Source organism: Petaurus breviceps, unplaced genomic scaffold (genome assembly GCF_028583685.1).
Source record: "Petaurus breviceps papuanus isolate PSGF00001 unplaced genomic scaffold, PetGlider_PUasm1.0 189, whole genome shotgun sequence".
Lineage (NCBI taxonomy): Eukaryota > Metazoa > Chordata > Mammalia > Diprotodontia > Petauridae > Petaurus > Petaurus breviceps.
The window spans coordinates 51,590,088-51,609,583 of NW_027185809.1; the positions used below are offsets into that span (position 1 = coordinate 51,590,088).

Sequence of the window (19,496 nt, forward strand, 5' to 3'; positions counted from 1 at the left end):
GTCCAACACTTTCATTTTACAGATGAAGAAAACGACATTCAAAGAGATTAAGTGACTTGCCCAGGGTTTCACAGGTAGTAAGTGACAAGCAAGATTTGACTATAGATCCTTCTTCTCCAAAGCCAGTGCTTTCCCCTATACCAAGCTGAGTTTTCTTTTTCTGTTATGGTTACATGTAATTGAGGATTTTTAAAAATAAAAATAAGAAATTCAGAATCTTTTTGACCTTTCTATTCAGTGGTCATCTTAAGTAGTACAAATAAATTTACATGAAGAATCCTACTCTAAATGCATAGAAATTTCATTGATATTAAATAATGAATTGATTCCAGGAGGAGTCTGGGAGGATAAAGATATCTTTGATTTGTATAATGCTTTTAAGACTTATAAAATATTTTCCTCTAACAACAACATTAGATAAGTAGTGCCTTTCTTATTAATCCTATTTCATAGATAAGAAGCTGGAGCTGGAGAAAGAAACACTCTAGTTCTGCCCCTTCTGGAGTTTTTTATTTTTTAGTAATGACGGGTCAATGGTGAAATTCAAAATTGATAAAGCAAAAACACTCAAATTAAAAATCTCAAGTCCACCAGTTTCCTAACTTGCCATCTGCAGTGATAGTAATGAGAAGTGAAATCTGACCCAAATTCTGACATGTTTCAACCTCAGATTAGATATTGCTTCCTAATAACAAACAGGTTGACTATGTTTTTGACTATGTTATTTCATTTAAATGTGTTGCATATCTTTATAGTTACATGTACTGTTTCTGCACAGATTTTATCTTCATATAATTTCTATATTTTGACACTCCTAATAAGTATATCTTTTAAATATTTCAGTTTTGAAACTCATTTTGTGTCAGCTGAGTTGAACAATATGGATTCAGAAGAATTTATCATAAATGAGGTAAATACAAAAGATCTTTTTATTCTTACATTTTAATTATAGATATATTAATGTGAACCTGCTAAAATGGAGACTGAAAAATGTAGAACAACCTGTACTTTTAGTAGAACCTTGAAGATTGTGATGCATGTGTACCAATATACATGAACTAATGGATATGAACTAATTCTGCACTAATGGAGAAATCACCCTTTGAGGAATTCACAGATTCACTCAAGTATTGACAAAGTCAAGTGATGTATGCCTAAGTGTCTATGTAATGGCCAAAATACTGAACTATCTGCTAATAGATATTCCTGTGACTAGCCAGGTGGATGCTGAAGAAGTTTAGATGATTATTTATAAGTTAATTTATAGCTTATTTATAAACTAATTATAGCTAGTTGTTTATAAGCTAATTTTTTTTTGCATTTGGGTTATAGAATGTGTGTCACACATTACATTTTATTAATACTAGTGTTTAAAATTATGTTTGCAAAAGAACAAGTAGAATTCAGTTCATAAATTAGCTAAGAAGTTTGCCCTTAAACCATCTATGTCTCCATTGCTTTTATCACAGACTCTGAGTTGGAAGGAACTCTTTGAAGCCATCTAGTCTAAACTATATTTGAATGAGAATCCCTGCTCCAACATCACCTCCAAGTGATCAGTTCAGTCTTTGCTTGGAGACCTCTAGGTAGCAAGAACTCACCAACTCTAATAGCAGCCTAGTCCAGTTTAGGATAGCTCTAATTGTGAGAAAGTTTTTCCTTATGTTGAGCTGAAATCTACCACTCTTCACTTCTACCCATTGCTCCTAATTTTTGTCTCTGGGGCAAAATTGAACAAATCTGGTCCCTGTTCCATATCACATCCCTTCAGATACTTGGAAACAACTACCATATACAAATTACCCCTAAGTCTTTTATTCAGCTGAACATCTTCAGTTCCTTCACCTGATCCTCATGTGGCATGACCTCCAAACTCTTCATGTTATGCTCCTCTTTGGCACAGTCTATAACTTTTCAGTGTCTTCCTAAAGTGTGGTGCCTAGAACCAAACACAACTACAGATGTGGTCTGATTAGGAAAGATTACAGCAAGACTGTCACCTCTATTATTTTGTATACTGTCCTTCTCTTAATATGGCGTAAGGTTGCATTAGTGCTTTTCCCCCAGTTGACATATAACCCTGTTGATTTATATTGAACTAGAAGTCAACTAAAACTCCCAAATCATTTTCACAGAAACTGTAATCTATCCATATTTTCACCATCTTGTACTTAATGAAACTGATTTTCTTTTAATCCAAGTGTAAGACTTACATTTGTTTCATCATACTAGATTTAAACAAAAATTCAAACCTTTTGAATTTATTTTGGAACCTGATTTGGTCATCTAATATGTTAGCTAACCTTTCAAGTTTATATTATCTGAAAAAATTGATAAATATTATCCATATCATTGATAAAAAATTTAAATATAACATAGCCAAGGATACATCCCTGAGGATGGAAGCCCTCCACTAGAGATACCACTTCCTAAGTTGACAATTGCACCATTAACTGCTCTTATGATTTGTCCATTCAACTAGTTCCAAATCCTTTTCCTTTTAAATAAAATTAAATATAATAATAAACAAAAAATATTAAATTAAATATAATAATAAATAAAAAACAAAATAAAATAAATGCAATATTCACTTCTCTTTTATTCATGAGTCCCATTCCATCTACTTCTGAGGAAAAATTTGCCTCCTTGAGGTAGGATCTCTATTTCATTTTGATGCTTTGTGCATATGGCCATGGGTCTTATTGCTTTCATGAATACCTTTGAATGAGTACCTTTGAATTTCTGAGCATTTATGTTTTTTTCCTGTGCTTTAGCTATTTTCTATGGAATCTAGCTCCATAGATATACACAGGCAGTTTTCCACCTCCCTCTGCCTTTTAATTTTTTTTAATAGTATTTCATTTTTTCCTAACTATATATCGACAGTTTTTAGCATCCATTTTTATAAGATTTTGAGTTCCAAATTTTTCTCTCCCTCCCCTCTCATTTTAAAATGGTAGACAATTTGATATGGGGTTATATATGTGCCATTATGTAAAATCTATTTCCATATAAGTCACAATTGTGAAAGAAGAAACAGATCACAAAGGGGGAAAAAAAACTGAAAAAATAAAGTAGGTGAAAAAAGTATGCTTTGATCTGCTTTCAGAGTCCATCAGTTCTTTATCTGGATGTGGATAGCATTTAACATCATGAGTCCTTTGTACTTGTCTTGGATCATTGTGTAGCTGAGAATAGCCAAGTCATTTGTAGTTGATCTTCACATAGTGTTGCTGATGCTATGTACATTGTTTTCCTGGTTCTGCTCATTTCACTTTGCATCAGTTTGTACAAGTCTTGTACAAGACTTGTTCAGCCATTCCCCAATTTATGGGGCATCCCTTCACTTTCCAATATTTTGCCACCACAAAAAGGGCTGCTATAAATATTTTTGTACATGTATGTCCTTTCCCCTAATCGCTTTGGGATACAGACCTAGTAATAGTATTATTGGATAAAAGGATATGCACAATTTGGTTGCCCTTTGATCTGCCTTTTAATTTTAAAGCCCTTTTGATTAGATTTATAAGATTCCAGAGAAATATATATTTTAGTAACCTTTATTATGTACTCCTTATAAGTGGCCTCTGTTTTAAACCAAGTTTCAGAAATCCATCCTTGGGTACTAAACTTTTTAACCAGTTAATCACGTTATGAATTTGCCTATTCTTGCAAACAGTCTTATCTTTGTCAATTCAACAAATATTTATTAGGTACTTGCTGATTGCTAGATGTTAGGAGACAGATAAAATGAAGTCCCTGCCCTGAAGGAGCTTATATGCTACAAGAGGAAAACAATGTGTACATAGCTCAATATATAAATACTTAATACAAGGTAAATGCAAATTTATTTTTAGGGAGAGAGTACTAATAGCTTGAGGTTCAAGAAGAAGTAGGAGTTGGCTTCAGTGGAGGTGGCTTACGAGCTGAGCCATGAAAGTAATTAGATTTCAGAAGGTAAGAGGTAAGGAGGAAGAGCAAAAGGAAATGTTATATATAGCCTGTGCTTTATGAGTATCAAGTTGGCAGCTCTAGTGGTCATGTGAGTAGAGAGAAGAGATGGTCTAGGAAAGTACAGAAGTATGTTATGCCTAGAGTTTTTAGGGAGGAAACACTATCTGTATCCTTAACACCTTCAGTTTCTAAGACAGGACTTCATAATCCTTAGCAGTGCTTTCTAGGTTTCTTTCGACAGTGTAATTTGTGATTCCACAAATCCCCAGAAGCGGGTAGAAGTGATCGGGTTTGATAAGTCCTGGGTAACTGTTTGTCACATTCTGTATGTTTATAAATATATCTACTACCACTATAAGTTTTTAATATTTTTCCTATTTTGTATATCTTACTACCCTATTTTAAAAATCAAACTTATCGTTTGAAAAAATTTATCCACTCATTAAATGAATTCTGAACTGAGACCATGCAACTACTCCCTTCTACTCCCTTGGTAACCTAAGATGATTAGCTATATCATATCTTCATTTCTTCTGGTGTTTGCCTCAGGCACAGAGGGCCATTTTCCTTCAATGATATGGTACACTTACTACTATCTAGTAGAAAGTACTTATATAATTGAATTGTCATAATGATTATGCAGATGATTTCTACTCCTTTCCTCCCCCTGCTTTATAGCATTACAATTTTGATTTCTTTTGAAGCTTGTGGCTCCAAGTTAGTAGCAGGAAAAAAGTTAAAGAGTATAATGAACCAATGCTAATGTTCTGTCTTCCTGTTTCAGAGTGCACAATCTGTAGGTGAACTATTCTTATAGCCAACTGGTCCCCAAAAGTTTTCTGGGTTTGGGGAACAGATTAATCCTTTCAAATTCAAATCTTATCCTATGCCTGTCTGGGACCCTTTCTTAATATTTTTTAAAATGTTATCTGAGTTTACATTAAGGTTGTACAATAAGAAAAAAAAATCATCGTATCTTAACTTTTTATAAATTAAGTGATTAATATGAATCATAATTTGTTGGAAGATATAATTACTTACCAGTAACCTTTATCCATTGCAAGTTTCTATTTTTTTTCCTTGACTTTTGTGATTTTTAATATATTTTTTGTTACAAATCATTAAAACAGTAAAAATTTATTCTTTTATTACAGCCCAAGACATCCAGTAGTGGAATGAAGGAAAAAACTATTTCTTCCCAGAGCATCCCAAATGACTTAGCCTGGCAGAAAGTTAAAGAAGATGTTCTTTACTACCCATTATCAAGGTAAAGTTTTCAGAATAATTTAAGTTATTCTACTTCATATTTTAGCTTCTCTTAAGTTTTAAGACTTATTAGATATTGTGATCACATGTCATTATGAATCCCCTATGAAGTACTTTCTGACACAGTAAAATTTCATTTTAATGAAACTGGCCGTTTTACAAAAATAAAACGATCAGTAGAAATTTAATTGATGATTATGAGCTTTATATAAATGAAATATTTTAGTACATTTTGTACTAAATTCTGAATTCATTAAAGAAGGAAAAATTCAGTTCAACAATATTTGTAAGCATCTACTAGAAGCAAAGTACTGTCTTAAATAAACGGAACATTAGCACATCCTATTATTAAGGGTAGGACAGGGATTAGACCTGCAATTTCATTGATATAGGAAACTCTCAGATAAGGAAATTTCATCTACCATTGCAGATTGGCTCCTCCCCTCCAATTTATAGTTACAGAGAGATGCCTGAAGCCTTAAGATTAAGAGACTTGTACATGAAGAACATCACCAGAGTATGTGTAATGCCAATGCAGTATTTACAGCATCCACAAGCACCATAAATATAACTGCATGGTACTCAATTACAAATCTAACAGACTCTCCATATATAAGACAGAAGCAAAACATTTATTCAGATACCAGAAAACCAAATCCCAAAACCAGTAAGCCAATTCCATGATAGTAGCAAAGAAATTAATCAGCCATAATAGCACAGAGCCACACCATCCTTTAGCCTTCCTACAAACCAATACAAGACCAATAGTTACTCACAAGTCTATTTGTCTCCCTCAGAAACATGCTGTCCTCCCAACCATCTAGCTGGCTCTGACTCCCAGCTTCCTGTGAGTTCTGCTCTACCCTTCAGCAAACTCCTCCCACTATAGGCTCTATGTGATTACATTCAGCCTATTAGGGGGCAGAGTATATTTTTCAAAACAGGGAAGGTCTTCAGATTCCCTTAGGCTTTTTAAGGGGCAGGGAAGATCTTCAAATTACCATTACAGTATTTTAGAGGCAACACTTGAACTCAGGCTCTATGACCAGTTCATGGTCCACTATGCCATACTACCTCTCATTCCATTATTATTCTAATAAAGTAGACTATTTGTCAATAACATTTTAGAGTCAACTACCAACTTTTAATTTCCTAAGATATCTATGAAACAAATTATCTAAACACAATTTGGAAAAGTAGTGTTCTCCATATGATGAACGCCCCATTTGAGAAGTTATATTTATGGTTTCAAATGTAGTACATGCCACGACACCCAGGACTTTCTCCCTATAGATTATGATGACATGTTGTCATTGTACTTGTTTTTTCTGCATTTACTAGGTTTAAATTTGTCATATATTCCTGTGTTATCCTTAGTCACAGCATCTAAATGAAAAGCAAGTCAGAGGCTAAAGTTGAAGGAAGAAAATTACACATACCTTTTATGACTCCCTTTCAAAATATTGATAGGTTTTTTTCTTACAAATGCAAAGATAGCTTTTACTGCCATCTATCATGATATTCTATCATGAAATATAGGTGACCCTGGGTTCTCGAGGACAATCCTAATAGAGTACAAGCTCCAGCAGGACACACTAAGCTGGAAAGGTTTCAGGTACCCATCCAGTAATTGTGCAGCTGTCCATAAATTTTCACCAGAAGGTTGACTTGCAGGTGATAATAAGAAAGTTTTCACATCCATTAGAAAAGATGCATTTGAAGCTTCAAATGTTGTGTTCAGGGCAGTGGGAGTAAGTTCATGACAATCCAGTATTCACAGAATTCTGTATTCAGATATTCAGTAATCACTTGTTAAGTGCTATACCAGGCACTTTACTAGGTGTTGGAAATGAAAAGACAAAACCAAAATAGTACCTGCCCTCAAGAAACTAACACTCTGTTAGATGAAACAGTGTACACATATAAGTAAATATATAACACATGTGACATAAATGCAAATTTATATCATAAATACAAGGAAATTTTGATGAGATATACTACCAGATGGGGAGACAAGATAAGGAAGGCTTCACAAAGTATGAGGGGGTGCTTAATCTGAGTTTTGAAGGAAACTAGAATTTTTAAGAGCTGGAAGTGAAGAAAAAGTTTATTTTGGGCATGAGATACAGCCAATGCAAAGGCATGAAGACTAGACACATTTTTCTGTGATGGATGGGAAATCTTGTATTCTACATCTATTTAATCTAAAATGTAAAAAAGTGAAATATTAATTTGAATATGTTTTTAGAAAGTATAGAAATTAGATAATATTGACATAGTTCAGTAATCTTATCATTTGCCAGAATGACCAGGTAAAAACTCAGAATCTATTCTGCTCCCTTTACTCACTTGGTAGCCCAAGGAAGATTAGTTGTATCATGGCTTCATTTCTTCTGGTATTATCCTTAAAAAAAGTCAAAGAACATAACACTGAAAGAAAAGAGAGCATCTTTTGTAGCATCTAGCACAGTAATAAGGCATGTCAGTGCTCACTAAATATATACTAAATTGAATGTTGGTTAGATTAAAACATAAGGAAACTGTTTCATATTTATCACTGTAAAGAGAATTTTATCTGTTTAAATATTTTCATTTTTTGTGTGTCTGTAGAGCATCCATTCCATATTACCTGCAGAATGCTCCAGTGAAAAAAATCCAGTCTGAGTATGTCCCTTTTATCCCATTGTTTTATAAGAGAAAAACTGTCTTTAAATTACCTAATCATAATATGAATAATATTTTAACTATTAAACATTAAGTAAAGATTAAAAATTAAGTTCATTTACAAATGAATTTGAAGTAGGCCAACCCAGAACTCTTGCTAACTGCAAGAAAAATATCCAAAATATTATTCTGAAATAATTGCCTATTTCCTTTTTCTAAAAGCTGAGTTTCTATTACTGAAGAATTTAGTATTGGTTTCCCAGCTATGTCCATAATCCTTGGTTTTGTGATTTCAATCCTCCTCTGAAGAAACCAAGCATTTTTCCTGAACAGAACTTACACTGCTTTTGTATATTATAAAAATGAGGAAGAGGGGAGGCCAGGTAGCACAGCAAGTAAGAGCACCGGCTCCAGTGTTGGGATGACCTGGAGATCGAATCCCGGGCTCAGGCACTTAGCACACACCCAGAAACACCTGGCCATGTAACTTTGAGCAAGTTACTTGACCCCAATTGCTTAGGGGTGGCCAGGTGGCTCAGTGAGTAATAGCACTGGCCCCAGTGTCAGGATGACCTGGATCAAATCCGAGCTCAGATACTCAGCACCACACCCAGAAATAACTGGCCGTGTAACCTTGAGCAAGTTACTTAACCCCGATTGCTTAAAAAAAAAATAATGAGGAAGAGCCATAGATATAGTGTGTTTGAGTTATTTTAAATGTAAATGAAAAATATTTGTTACAAGAGAAAGCTTCCAGGGTGAGGGGAGGGGAAAGAAGGAAGAGATAAAGGAGAAGTCAAGGGTTAAAAAAACATTTCGACAAAAAAAAAAGTTAATGTAAATGAAGATTCCCAGCAGCTTTTTTAAAATGAGTAGCTCTTTATAGATACTGAGTTTGGGGTTTGTTTGTTTGTTTTTTCAATTTACAAGCTCCATTTTTATCAAGAAAAAAAATCAGATCTGTATAGTCTTATTTGCATCAAACTTACTGTCTAAAATTTAGTCATTTTTTTCCTGCCTCACTTTACTTTCAGTAAAATTAAGATGTTAATATCTCACAAAGTAGGACCACTTTTCAATTTATTCATTCAGATGAGGTGATGACGTACTTTTAAATGGTTGAATGACATTAAAGAATATAATTAAAAATATTGATCTGGTAATTTTATGAATCACAAGTTATCATTTGTGTTTCTGTTCTATAATAAGAGTTGTTCATTAACAATATCTTCTTATACTTGGTATATTGGAAAGAGCACTGACCTAGGAATCAGAAGATAAAGGATTTAAATCGTGGCTATGTCATTGTGTAACCCTGAATAAATCACTTTACATCTCTGAGCTTCAATCAATCAGTAAAATTTAATAAGCACCTACTATGGGCCAGTCACTGTGCTAAGCATTGGGAATACAGGAAGAGGCAAATGACAGTCTCCACACTCAAGGAGTTTACAGTCTACTGGGGGAGACGACTTGCAAATAAATATATATACAGACAAGCTATATACAGGATAATTAGGAAATAATTAACAGATGGGAGGCGCTGGAATTACGAGGGATTTGGGAAGGCTTCCTTGTAGAAATTGAGGTTTTAGTTGGAATTTAAAGGAAGCTAGAGAGGTCAGTAGTTGGAGCAGAGGAGGGAGAGTGTTCCAGGCATGGGAGACAGCCAGAGAGAATGCCTGGAGCCAAGAGATGGAGCGTCTTGTTCATGGAACACCAGGAGACCTGTGTCACTGGACTGAAGAGTATGTGTGGGAGAGTAAGGTATAAGGAGACTGCAAAGATAGGAGGGGGATAGGTCATGAAGGTCTTTGAATTCCAAATAGAGCATTTTGTATTTGCTCCTGGAGGCAATAGGGAGCCACCACAATGTATTGAGTGTGTATGGTGGGACATTGGTGGGGGGAGTATTGGGGATTTGACATGGTTGGACCTATGCTTTAGGAAAATTACTTTGATGGCTGAGTAAGGGATAAATTGGAGTGGTGAGAAACTTGAGATAGGCAGACCCACCATTACACTAATGTAATAATCCAGGAGAAGTGACAGGCAGTGCCAGAGGGCATATTTGAGAGGTGTTGCAAAGGTGAAAATTTGCAGAAGTTTCAGTCTCATATGTAAAATGAAGGGATTATATTAAACAATTCTGAGATCTCTTCCAACTCTTAACATTTTGTGGATCTACCTGTTCATTGGTGAGTTTAATTGGTATGTTTGTGTTCATTCAGATCCTTTTTTTCTGTCACACATTTGCCATAATTTTTTGTAATTTCTCCATTTGGTGCATTGATAGTTGTTGGGAGGAAAGTATTTTGTAAACTATGTGAGATAGATAACTCTCATTTAACTGGTAAGGAAACCAAGGATCAGAGACTTTCAGTGAATTGCCCAGGCCATGTAATAAATGCTTGAATTCAGCTAGGTTTTTATTATTTTTGATCCAGTGCTTTTTTTTTCTGCTATTCTACACTACCTCTTGTTAAACTACAACTATATAACACCCTAATGTTTTTATTTATACAACTCTCCTTACCATGAATTGCCCCCACACGGATTTTATTCCACTTTTAAAACAAGAAAGGGAATCAAAGGAAAAAGGAGAATTATCTCCCTATTTATCTATTTCATTCTTCCTTGTACTTTCCTACTAAATGCCACAAATCATTTCTTGTGTATAGGTATTGGACATAGTCAGGAGCCAGAATAAATACTGATTAAAGGCCTTTATACCAAAGAGATAAAATATTAATTTCCTAGAATATATGTCAAATTCCTGGACTCCACTTGTACAAACAATCCCATTCCATCCTGTTTCCTGCAACAGATTGCCTCTTCTGTCATCCTCACTTTCTCTCTTATCTTCTATTTCTGCCTATTTACTGGCTTCTTTCCTACTGCCTACAAATGTCTGTGCCCATGTCTCCCCAGTGGCTGGAAAAAAACAAACCCAACAACCCTCATTTCACCTTTCCATCCCCTCTAACATACTGTCTTGTATCTCTGCTACTCTTTGTGGCTAAACTCTTTGAGAAGGCTTTCCATAATAGGTGCCTTCGCTTCTCTTACTCTATTCTCAGCCCCCTACAATCCAACTTTCAACCTCATCATTCTTCTGAAATTCTCTCTTCAAAAACACCAGTGATCTCCTGATTGTCAAATCCAATAGCTTTTTCTTAACCCTCAGTCTTCTTGACCTCTCAGCCGTCTTCAGTACTGTTAATTGCCCTCTTCTCCTTGATGCTCTCTCTCTCTCTCTTTCTTTTTTTTTGCAACTTCAGTCATTGATTAGTTCATCACATATTTGATCAATGTCTGGTATATGCAAAACATTGTATTAGGTTAGCATAGTGGAAAAAAATAATTGTACTCAAGAGTTTTTAGAGACTTATAATTTTCTTTTTTTATTTAGTGTTTTATTTTTTCCCAAGTTACACGTAAAAACAATTTTAACATTCATTTTTAAAACTTCAAGTTCCAAATTCTCTCTCTTCCTCCTTCCCTACCCCCTCATTGAGAAGGGAGTCAATTCCATATAGGTTATACAGGTGTAGTCATGCAAAACACTTCCATAATAGTCATGTTGTGAAAGACTAACTATATTTCCCTCCATCCTATCCTCCCCATTTATTCTGTTCTCACCTTTGACCCTGTCCCTCTTCAAAAGTGATTGTATATGTATATGTATATGTACATGTATATGTATATTGCCTCCAATTACCCTAATACTGAGAAAGGTCTCATGAGTTACAAGTATCATCTTTCCATGTAAGAATATAAACTGTTCAACTTTAATAAGTCCCTCATGATTTCTCTTTCCTGTTTACTTTTGCATGCTTGCCTTGATTCTGGTATTTGAAAGTCAAATTTTCTATTCAATTTTAGTCTTTTCATCAGATGAATACTTAAAAGTCCTCTATTTCATTGAATATCCACTTTTTCCACTGAAGGATTGTACTCAATTTTTCTGGGTAGGTGATTCTTAATGTTAGCTCATTTGACCTCCAGAACATCATATTCTAAGCCCTCCAATCCCTTAATGTAGAAGTTGGTAGACCTTGTGTTCATTCTGATTGTGTTTCCACAATACTCAAATTGTTTCTTTTTGGCTGCTTGCAATATTTTTTCCTTGACCTGGGAACTCTGGAATTTGGCTACAATATTCCTAGGAGTTTTCCTTTTGGGATCTCTTTCAAGAGGTAATTGGTGGATTCTTTCTAATTACATATTTCCCTCTGATTCTAGAATATCAGGGCAGTTTTCCTTGATAATTTCTCGAAAGATGATGTTGTAGGCTCTTTTTTTGATCGTGGCTTTCAGGTAGTCCAATAATTTTTAAATTATCTCTCCTGTATTTATTTTCCAGGTCATTGGTTTTTCCAATGAGATATTTCAGGTTGTCTTCTATTTTTTCATTCTTTTGATTCTACTTTACAATTTCTTGATTTCTTATAAAGTCATTAGCTTCCATTTGCTCCATTCTAATTTTTAAGGAATTATTTTCTTCAATGAACTTTTGGGCTTCCTTTTTCATTTGACCAATTCTGCTTTTTAAGGCATTCTTCTCTTTATTGGCTTTTTGGACCTCTTTTACCACTTGGTCTAGTCTATTTTTTAAGGTATTATTTTCTTCAGTATTATTTTGGGTCTCCTTTACCAAGCTGTTGACTTATTTTTCATGATTTTTTTGCATCACTGACATTTCCCAATTTTTCCTCTATGTCTTTTACTTGATTTTCAAAATTCTTCTTGAGCTCTTCCATGGCCTATGACCAATTCATATTTTTCTTGGAGGCTTTGAGTGTAGGAGCTTTGATTTTGCTGTCTTCTTAGTGTGTTTTCATCTTTCTTGTCACAAAAGTACTTTTCTATGGTCTGAGTTTTTTTCTGTGATTTGTTCATTTTCCCAGCCTATTACTTGACTTTTTAACCCTTTGTTCAAGTAGGGCTCTGCTTCCAGAATGGAGGGCACCCTGTAGCAAGCTTCAGGGGTTTTGTGCAGCTGTTGTTAGAGATCTTCCAAAGTGGTATGATCCAAGGAGAGGTGTTTACTCCCTTCCTGTCCTGTGCTCTGGTCTGTCAGTGACCACATGCCCTGGAACTAGGAGAAGGGTCCCTCCTCCACTATTGCTGCGAGTTCTGCTGTGCTAATGCTCCTCCTTACCCTGGGACTGCCACCTGGTACTGCCACCCAGGACTGGGACCCAGATCCAAGTATGGGCAGAGCAACAGAGTCGTGCCTCAGTGCTAGCAGAGAGACCCCTGTAATCTCCTTCTGATCAGCTGTTCCAACCACTTACTTTCTGTGAGCTAAGAGCTCCAGGGGCACCCACTGCCTAGTTCCTGATTCAGTCACTCCCAAGGCCTGCTCATGGTTTGCTGGGCCCAGGGCCAAGCTGGTACGGCCTGTGCTAGATTCCTCACCCAGGTGCAACGAACCTTTTCTGCTGATCTTCTGAATTGTTTTTGGAATCTACCAGCTGAGAAATCTGTAAACCGCCACTGCTGCTAGTGATTCAGTAGCCCTGAGGCTGCTCCCTGTTTGCTGGGGTCCAGTCTGTGCTTATATGCTTTTCTCTCACACTGGTGCAACAGACCTTTCCTCTTGACCTTATCAGTTGTTTTGGGCCAAAAATTTATTTCACTCTACCTTTTTGTGGCTTTTGCTGCTCTAAAATTTTAGTCATTTTTTAAAGGTATTTGGAAGGGTTTTGGGGAGAACTCGGACAAGTCCCTGCCTTTATCCTGCCATCTTGGCTCCACTTCTGACATTCTCATCTTTCTAGACTTTCAGAACACCACTCTCTCCTGTTTCTCTTCCTACCTATCAGACCTCACCTTCTCTGAATCCTTTGCTGGATCCTTATCTAGGTTACACCTACTAATCTTTGATGTCCCACTCTCTCCTGGGCCTCTCTTCTCTTCCTTGTCTATACTGCTTCAACTGGTGATCTCATCAACTCCCACAGATTTAATTATTATATCTATGCTGATGGTTCTAAGATCTACTTGTCATGCCCTAACCTCTCAGCTGACCTCTAGTCTCACATCTCCAGTTACCTTTCAGACATCTCAAATTGAATGTCAAGCAGACATCTTAAGCTCAATATGTTCAAACTGAACTCATTATCTTTCCCCCAAGTCCTCCGTCCTCTTCAACTTCCCTGTTACTCTCAAGAACACCATCATCTTTACAGTCCCCCATACTCACAATTTAGGTGTAACCTTTGACTCCTCATTATCTCTCATCCCCTCCTCTCCTGTCTGCTGCCAAAGCCTGTTGATTTCACCTTTTCCATATTTCTCAAACATACTCCCTTTATTCCTCTGATACTGCCATCACTCTGAAGCAGGCCTTCATCACTTAATGCTTGGACTGTTGAAATAGCCTACTGGTGGGTCTGCCTGCCTCGAGCCTCCAGTCCAGTCTTTTTCCCACCACCAAAGTCATTTTCCTATAGCACAATCTTACCATGTCACTTCCCTGCTCAATGTCAGTGGCTCTATATGGCCTCCAATATCAAATGTAAAATCCTCTGTATGGAATTCATAGTCCTTCATAATCTAGCCTGCTCCTGCCTTTCCAGTTATACCTTACTCCCCACCATGAACTTTAAGTCCAGTGACATTGGCCTCCTGGCTGTTCTACAAACAAGACACTCCATCTCTCAGCTCTTGGCATTTTCTCTAATTGCCCTCCATGCCTGGAATGCTCTCCCTCCTCAACACTGTCTACTGGCTTCAGGTTCCAACTAAAATCCCACCTTCTACTACGAGAAGCCTTTCCCAACCCCTCTTAATTATTTCTTGTTTTTCCAGTATATAACTTGTCTGTACATAATTGTTTGCTTGTTGTCTCCCCCATTAGATTGTGAGCTTCTTGAGGGCAGAGATTGTCTTTTGCCTCTTTGTATCTCCAGCACTTAGCACAGTCCTGGTACATAGTAGGTACTTAATAAATGCATGATGATCTATTTCAGGCAAAAAGGAAAGAAATATAAATCACAGCAGCAAAAATCTGGTGTTGGAAGAGACCTTAAGCTATTTTATCCAACAAAGAAACTAGTGCTCAGAGAAATGACTTTCTCAGGGTCTTACACGTAGTAAGAGTCAAGGTTTTATCCCATGTCCTCTTATTCCCTGTCCAGCACATTTTCCATTATTCTCAGTGTTGAAATTCATATCAGATTATTCATCTTAAATATCTCTGCCTCTGACCAAAAAACCTCCCCTTCTCTTTTTTTTTACTACAAGTATTTTTTAACTCTAGAAACAGACATGAGAAATTAGAAAACATTCACTAATGGGAAGGAATTCCATAAGTGAAGCTGTTACTTGAAAATATAATCACAGAAGTAGACTATATATAATGGGGCAGAAAGACCCTAACAGCAAATGAAGTACTTAGTTTGCTAAACTTCAGTAATACAAAGACAAGGAAAGCACATTCTAATGGAGGACATAACATGCTATGTTATGTACTGTGTTATGGAGGACATAACATGCTATGTTATGTACTGTGTTATGTACTATGTATAGAAAAGATATATATAGTGTAAATGGGAAGTAGAAAATTTTTTCTCTGTAATCTTCAAAATAAGCAAGGAAAAAGATTATATTTGAGTTTTATATTGCCTCTACAGAGAAGAAGAACTCCTATATCTGAGCTTCATTGAAGATGTAACAGATGAAATTCTGAAACTTGGCTTATTTTCTAACAGGTTAGATTTTTATTATGGCAATAAATTTATACAGCTAAATAAAATAGTGGTGTTATTTTTTAAGCACTTTTAAAAAATACATTGGCTAAATGTTAGTACCATACTGCTCAAATTAAGAATGTATCCTGCTTCTCTGTGCATAATTCATAATCTACTTTGTACTTTATAAATTGGTTTGTTTTGGAGGACAAAGAGATGCATCAGTTAAGGTGTATAAGAATCTATTTAGTAGCCTGAAAAGATCGGAATTTGTGAAAATTATCATTTGAATAAAAAGAAGCATCATCCTTTTTGCCAAGTGAAGTTTTCTAGTCTTTCTCTAAGATAATTAAATGATAATGTAAGTGGCATGTAGATATAATTCTGCTTCTGGGAAGGCTTCATTAAGGATGTGGCATTTGGGCTGGGTTTTGAAGGCTTTCAGCAGTTATAGATAGGTAATTTTAGGCCAGGGAACTATGTAGGAGTTATTTGGAGAGCAATAGTATTAGATAAAACTGGAAAAATAGATTGGGCCCAGATTGTGAAAGGCCACACAAGGAACTTTGTCTTTTATTAAAAGCAGAAAGTTTTTGAGAAGCAGAGTGACATGATCAGAGCTATGCATTGCAAATATTAATCTTATAGCATTGTATAAATAACATGGGGGGAAGAGAAATTAGAAGCAGGTTGTCTAATTGAGAAGATTTTTGCAAAAACTAAAATAAGAAGTATAATGTCACTAGAAATCAAAAGTGCTCTGGTCCCTATCTAGACTAACCCAGAACTGAAGATGGTGGTAAATGCCTCTGTTATATCCTACCCTGAATTCTATTCACTGTTCTGTCATACTGGACTTTTAGTATTGATCTTTTGTTGACAGTTCACTTTTATCTTGAACTCTGCCTTATTTTCAGTGTATTGATGAATTAAGCAGTTAAAGACAGCAAGGATTTTTTTTAATGGATAAGTTATGAAAAGGAAGAGGAAGTGGAAGGGGAAGTTTAATATGACCACAAAGTTTTATACCTGGGTGACTTGGAAAATGGTCTTACTTTAGTAGAAAGGAAGTAGTCAGAAGAAGATAATGAATATGATTTTGGAAATGTTCTATTTAATTAATATAATTAGTTCAGTTAGTTTCCTGAATACTTTTTTTGCTTTGCAACTTGAAGTAAACATGTAAAATCCATGAGTACTTGGATCTTCAGACTGGGAAAAATATCAGAAGAGGGACAACTTTTTTTTTTTTTAAGAAAAACATGAATGAATAATTTCATTAATTAGTAAACCTACTAGTAAAGATTAGTTTACTAATTACTAGCTATTTTAAAACAATACCAACATAGTTACAAAAACAAAGACATCTCACTAATTCTTTCCAATTCTCATTTTTTAGTTAATATATGTATGTAAAATGTAACCCAATTGAATTTTGCCTTGTGTGTTTTAAGTTAATTAATTTTGAGACTGTGACTTTTTTCTTTTGTCATTTATAGGGTTTTAGAGAGATTGTTTGAGCGTCACATAGAACAAAATAAACATCATTTGGAGGAGGTTTGTTTTTTTTTAACTATTACTTTATAAAACGCTGAATAAATTATTTTAAAGGTTTTCTTTCTCTCCCTCCCAAACAACTATCCCCACCCCCATCACCCTTAAGGACGCTGTATAAAATAGACTTGGGGAAGATTTCAAGGGGAACTTTGTATTTTTGCAACTTTCACCCTATTCAGATGATTAAGCTTTTTACTAGTGCTACATATTTCAAGCTTTCACTTAGATTCTGTAGATTAAGAGAGTAAACTAATAAAATCATTTTCTCCTTAATTTCAGAAGAAAATGCGCCATATGCTTCATGTCTTGAAGGTTGATTTGGGCTGTACTACTCCTGAGGGAAAATCTGAAAAACTAAATGGTACCATTAATATGTCAAATTTGTTTGATTTTGAAAAACTTGAGACTCCAGAAGAAACACCATTAACAGATGAAAACGAAACCACAGTGTCTCCTTCCAAAAGCGAAGAGCACCGGAAATCTCCAGATTTGCAAGATAAAATTCTAGATGCAGATTTGACTCATAAGGAAGTGGCATCCACTTCCCCAAGCAATGCCTCACAGGTCAGCTCTAAAGATAAGTATTCAGAAGACAATGTTAGTGGGAAGGTGATTAGTGAAACAAGTCTTGAACCATCAGCAGAGTCTGAAGAACCCAGTGTTTCCTACACCACCTCAGACCCAGTATCCCCTACAGAGTTCTTTGAAGAAGGTGATAATGACCTTGAGCAAACAGAGTCTTTAAGTGCTTTGGGTAAAACACACTCAGAAGAATGTGTTCAAAATTCCATTAAGGAAGATAATGATCATGACACAAAAACTTCCAAACTCACTGAAACAATCAATGAGCAAAATCCCTTGGATAACTGATGTTAGTTAATAAATACACCAAATGGCTAGTGAATCATTCTTTGTCTCTTTCACTCTGTCATATTTTGAAACCGATGAAATATTTCATGCAGGAGAACAAGTCTTCATAAATAATCTGTATACAATGTGCCACAGTATTCCAAGTAATTGGAGAACTATTGTTTCAAATAAAGAGGCAACATTATCTACTGGAAAGTGCCATAGGTCAGAGACTCAAGAGATTGATATTCTAATCCCATTTCCATCACCAACTTCACTTTGTGGCCATAAGCAAATCACCACCTTGGGCTCAATTCTGTCATCTATCAAGTAGGAATAGTAATACTTTTCACACCTCAGTGTTGTTTCAAGGAAAGCCCAGATGCCATGACAAATCCTAAAAATGCTTTTAAAACTTAAGTTTTAAGTGAATATAAGGTAGTACTATGTTGATCTGGATTACAACAATAACTAAGGACAAAAATATTTCAAATGTAGAAAATAAAAATTTAAATTTGATAAATTATAGGGGTTTATGATAACGAACCCCATTCCTACAAACAGTACTTATTTAAGAATGAAAATATCTTTAGGAAAATATTTTGCTTTAAATACTAAGAGTCAGGAAACAAATAAAGGGGAAACCTCATTTCATTCAATTCAATGTACATGTATTTAGCTGTCTATAGAAACCTTTGTGAGGCACTAGGGGGGATAGAAAGTTTCAGTAAGATACTACTCCCAAATTCAGTATAGTTTCATTCTGGTAGAGTTTGATAATAAGGTCAGCTGGGTGGCTTAATGGACAGAGTATTAGACCTGGGATTTGGAAGACCTGAGTTTGAATCAGCATTCAGATACTAGTGTAACTGGGGAAGTCATTTAACCTTCAGGAGCTGTAGTTTCGCTTATCTGTAAAAATGGGGATAATAGTTGTACCTCCCTAATAGGGTTGTAGTGACCATATGAGATAATGTATATATAATGTATGTATGATGTTGTGTGTGTTGTAGTATGTGTGTATATATAATGTATGTATGTTGTGTGTGTTATAGTATGTGTGTATATATGTAATGGGAATGTAAATTTGTAAGATCTTCCCTGCCCCTAGGCTAAAGTGCACCTGGAGCCTGGGGTGGGAGGCTTGTTTTTCAGTAGATACTTCTTGATTGGCCAGTGAGTCAATAAGATTGTTACATTCTCTGAGCCAGGAGAAGGCTATATAAGCCCTAATGTGTAGCTTTGTTTTGGGGCTCACTTTGAGAAGTGTTCTGTGATTTGATATGGATTCTGGGAAGCCGTTGTCCAGAGCCCCCCGGCTTTGAAAAACCCAGATGTTGATTGGGTATGGATGTAATGGTTGGACAGTTTGGAAAGCTGTCTACTTGATCTGTTTCTGTCTTGATAATTCTGCCTGTATACTTTGAAGTTCAGGGTGCTGACCTTTTTCCCCTGAACAAGGTAAACAATATATGTTTGACTGATTAAAGTAAGCTTGTTAACCCA

General features: G+C 35.6%; 1 protein-coding gene across 5 annotated transcripts in view; it reads left to right on the top strand.

Moving 5' to 3' along the window:
- Nucleotides 1-19,496, top strand: part of SPATA7 (spermatogenesis associated 7) — a 61,952-nt gene extending 42,456 nt beyond the window's left edge. For 4 of the 5 annotated variants that reach the window (XM_069092384.1, XM_069092387.1, XM_069092386.1 and 1 more), the window contains 6 exons: nt 844-910; nt 5,109-5,221; nt 7,831-7,884; nt 15,528-15,605; nt 17,084-17,141; nt 17,421-19,496. In XM_069092384.1, coding sequence (XP_068948485.1) covers nt 844-910; nt 5,109-5,221; nt 7,831-7,884; nt 15,528-15,605; nt 17,084-17,141; nt 17,421-18,011 — 961 coding nt within the window. In that variant the 3' untranslated portion in view covers nt 18,012-19,496. The remainder of the gene's footprint in view (nt 1-843; nt 911-5,108; nt 5,222-7,830; nt 7,885-15,527; nt 15,606-17,083; nt 17,142-17,420) is intronic. The other variant, XM_069092385.1, reaches the window with a different exon arrangement.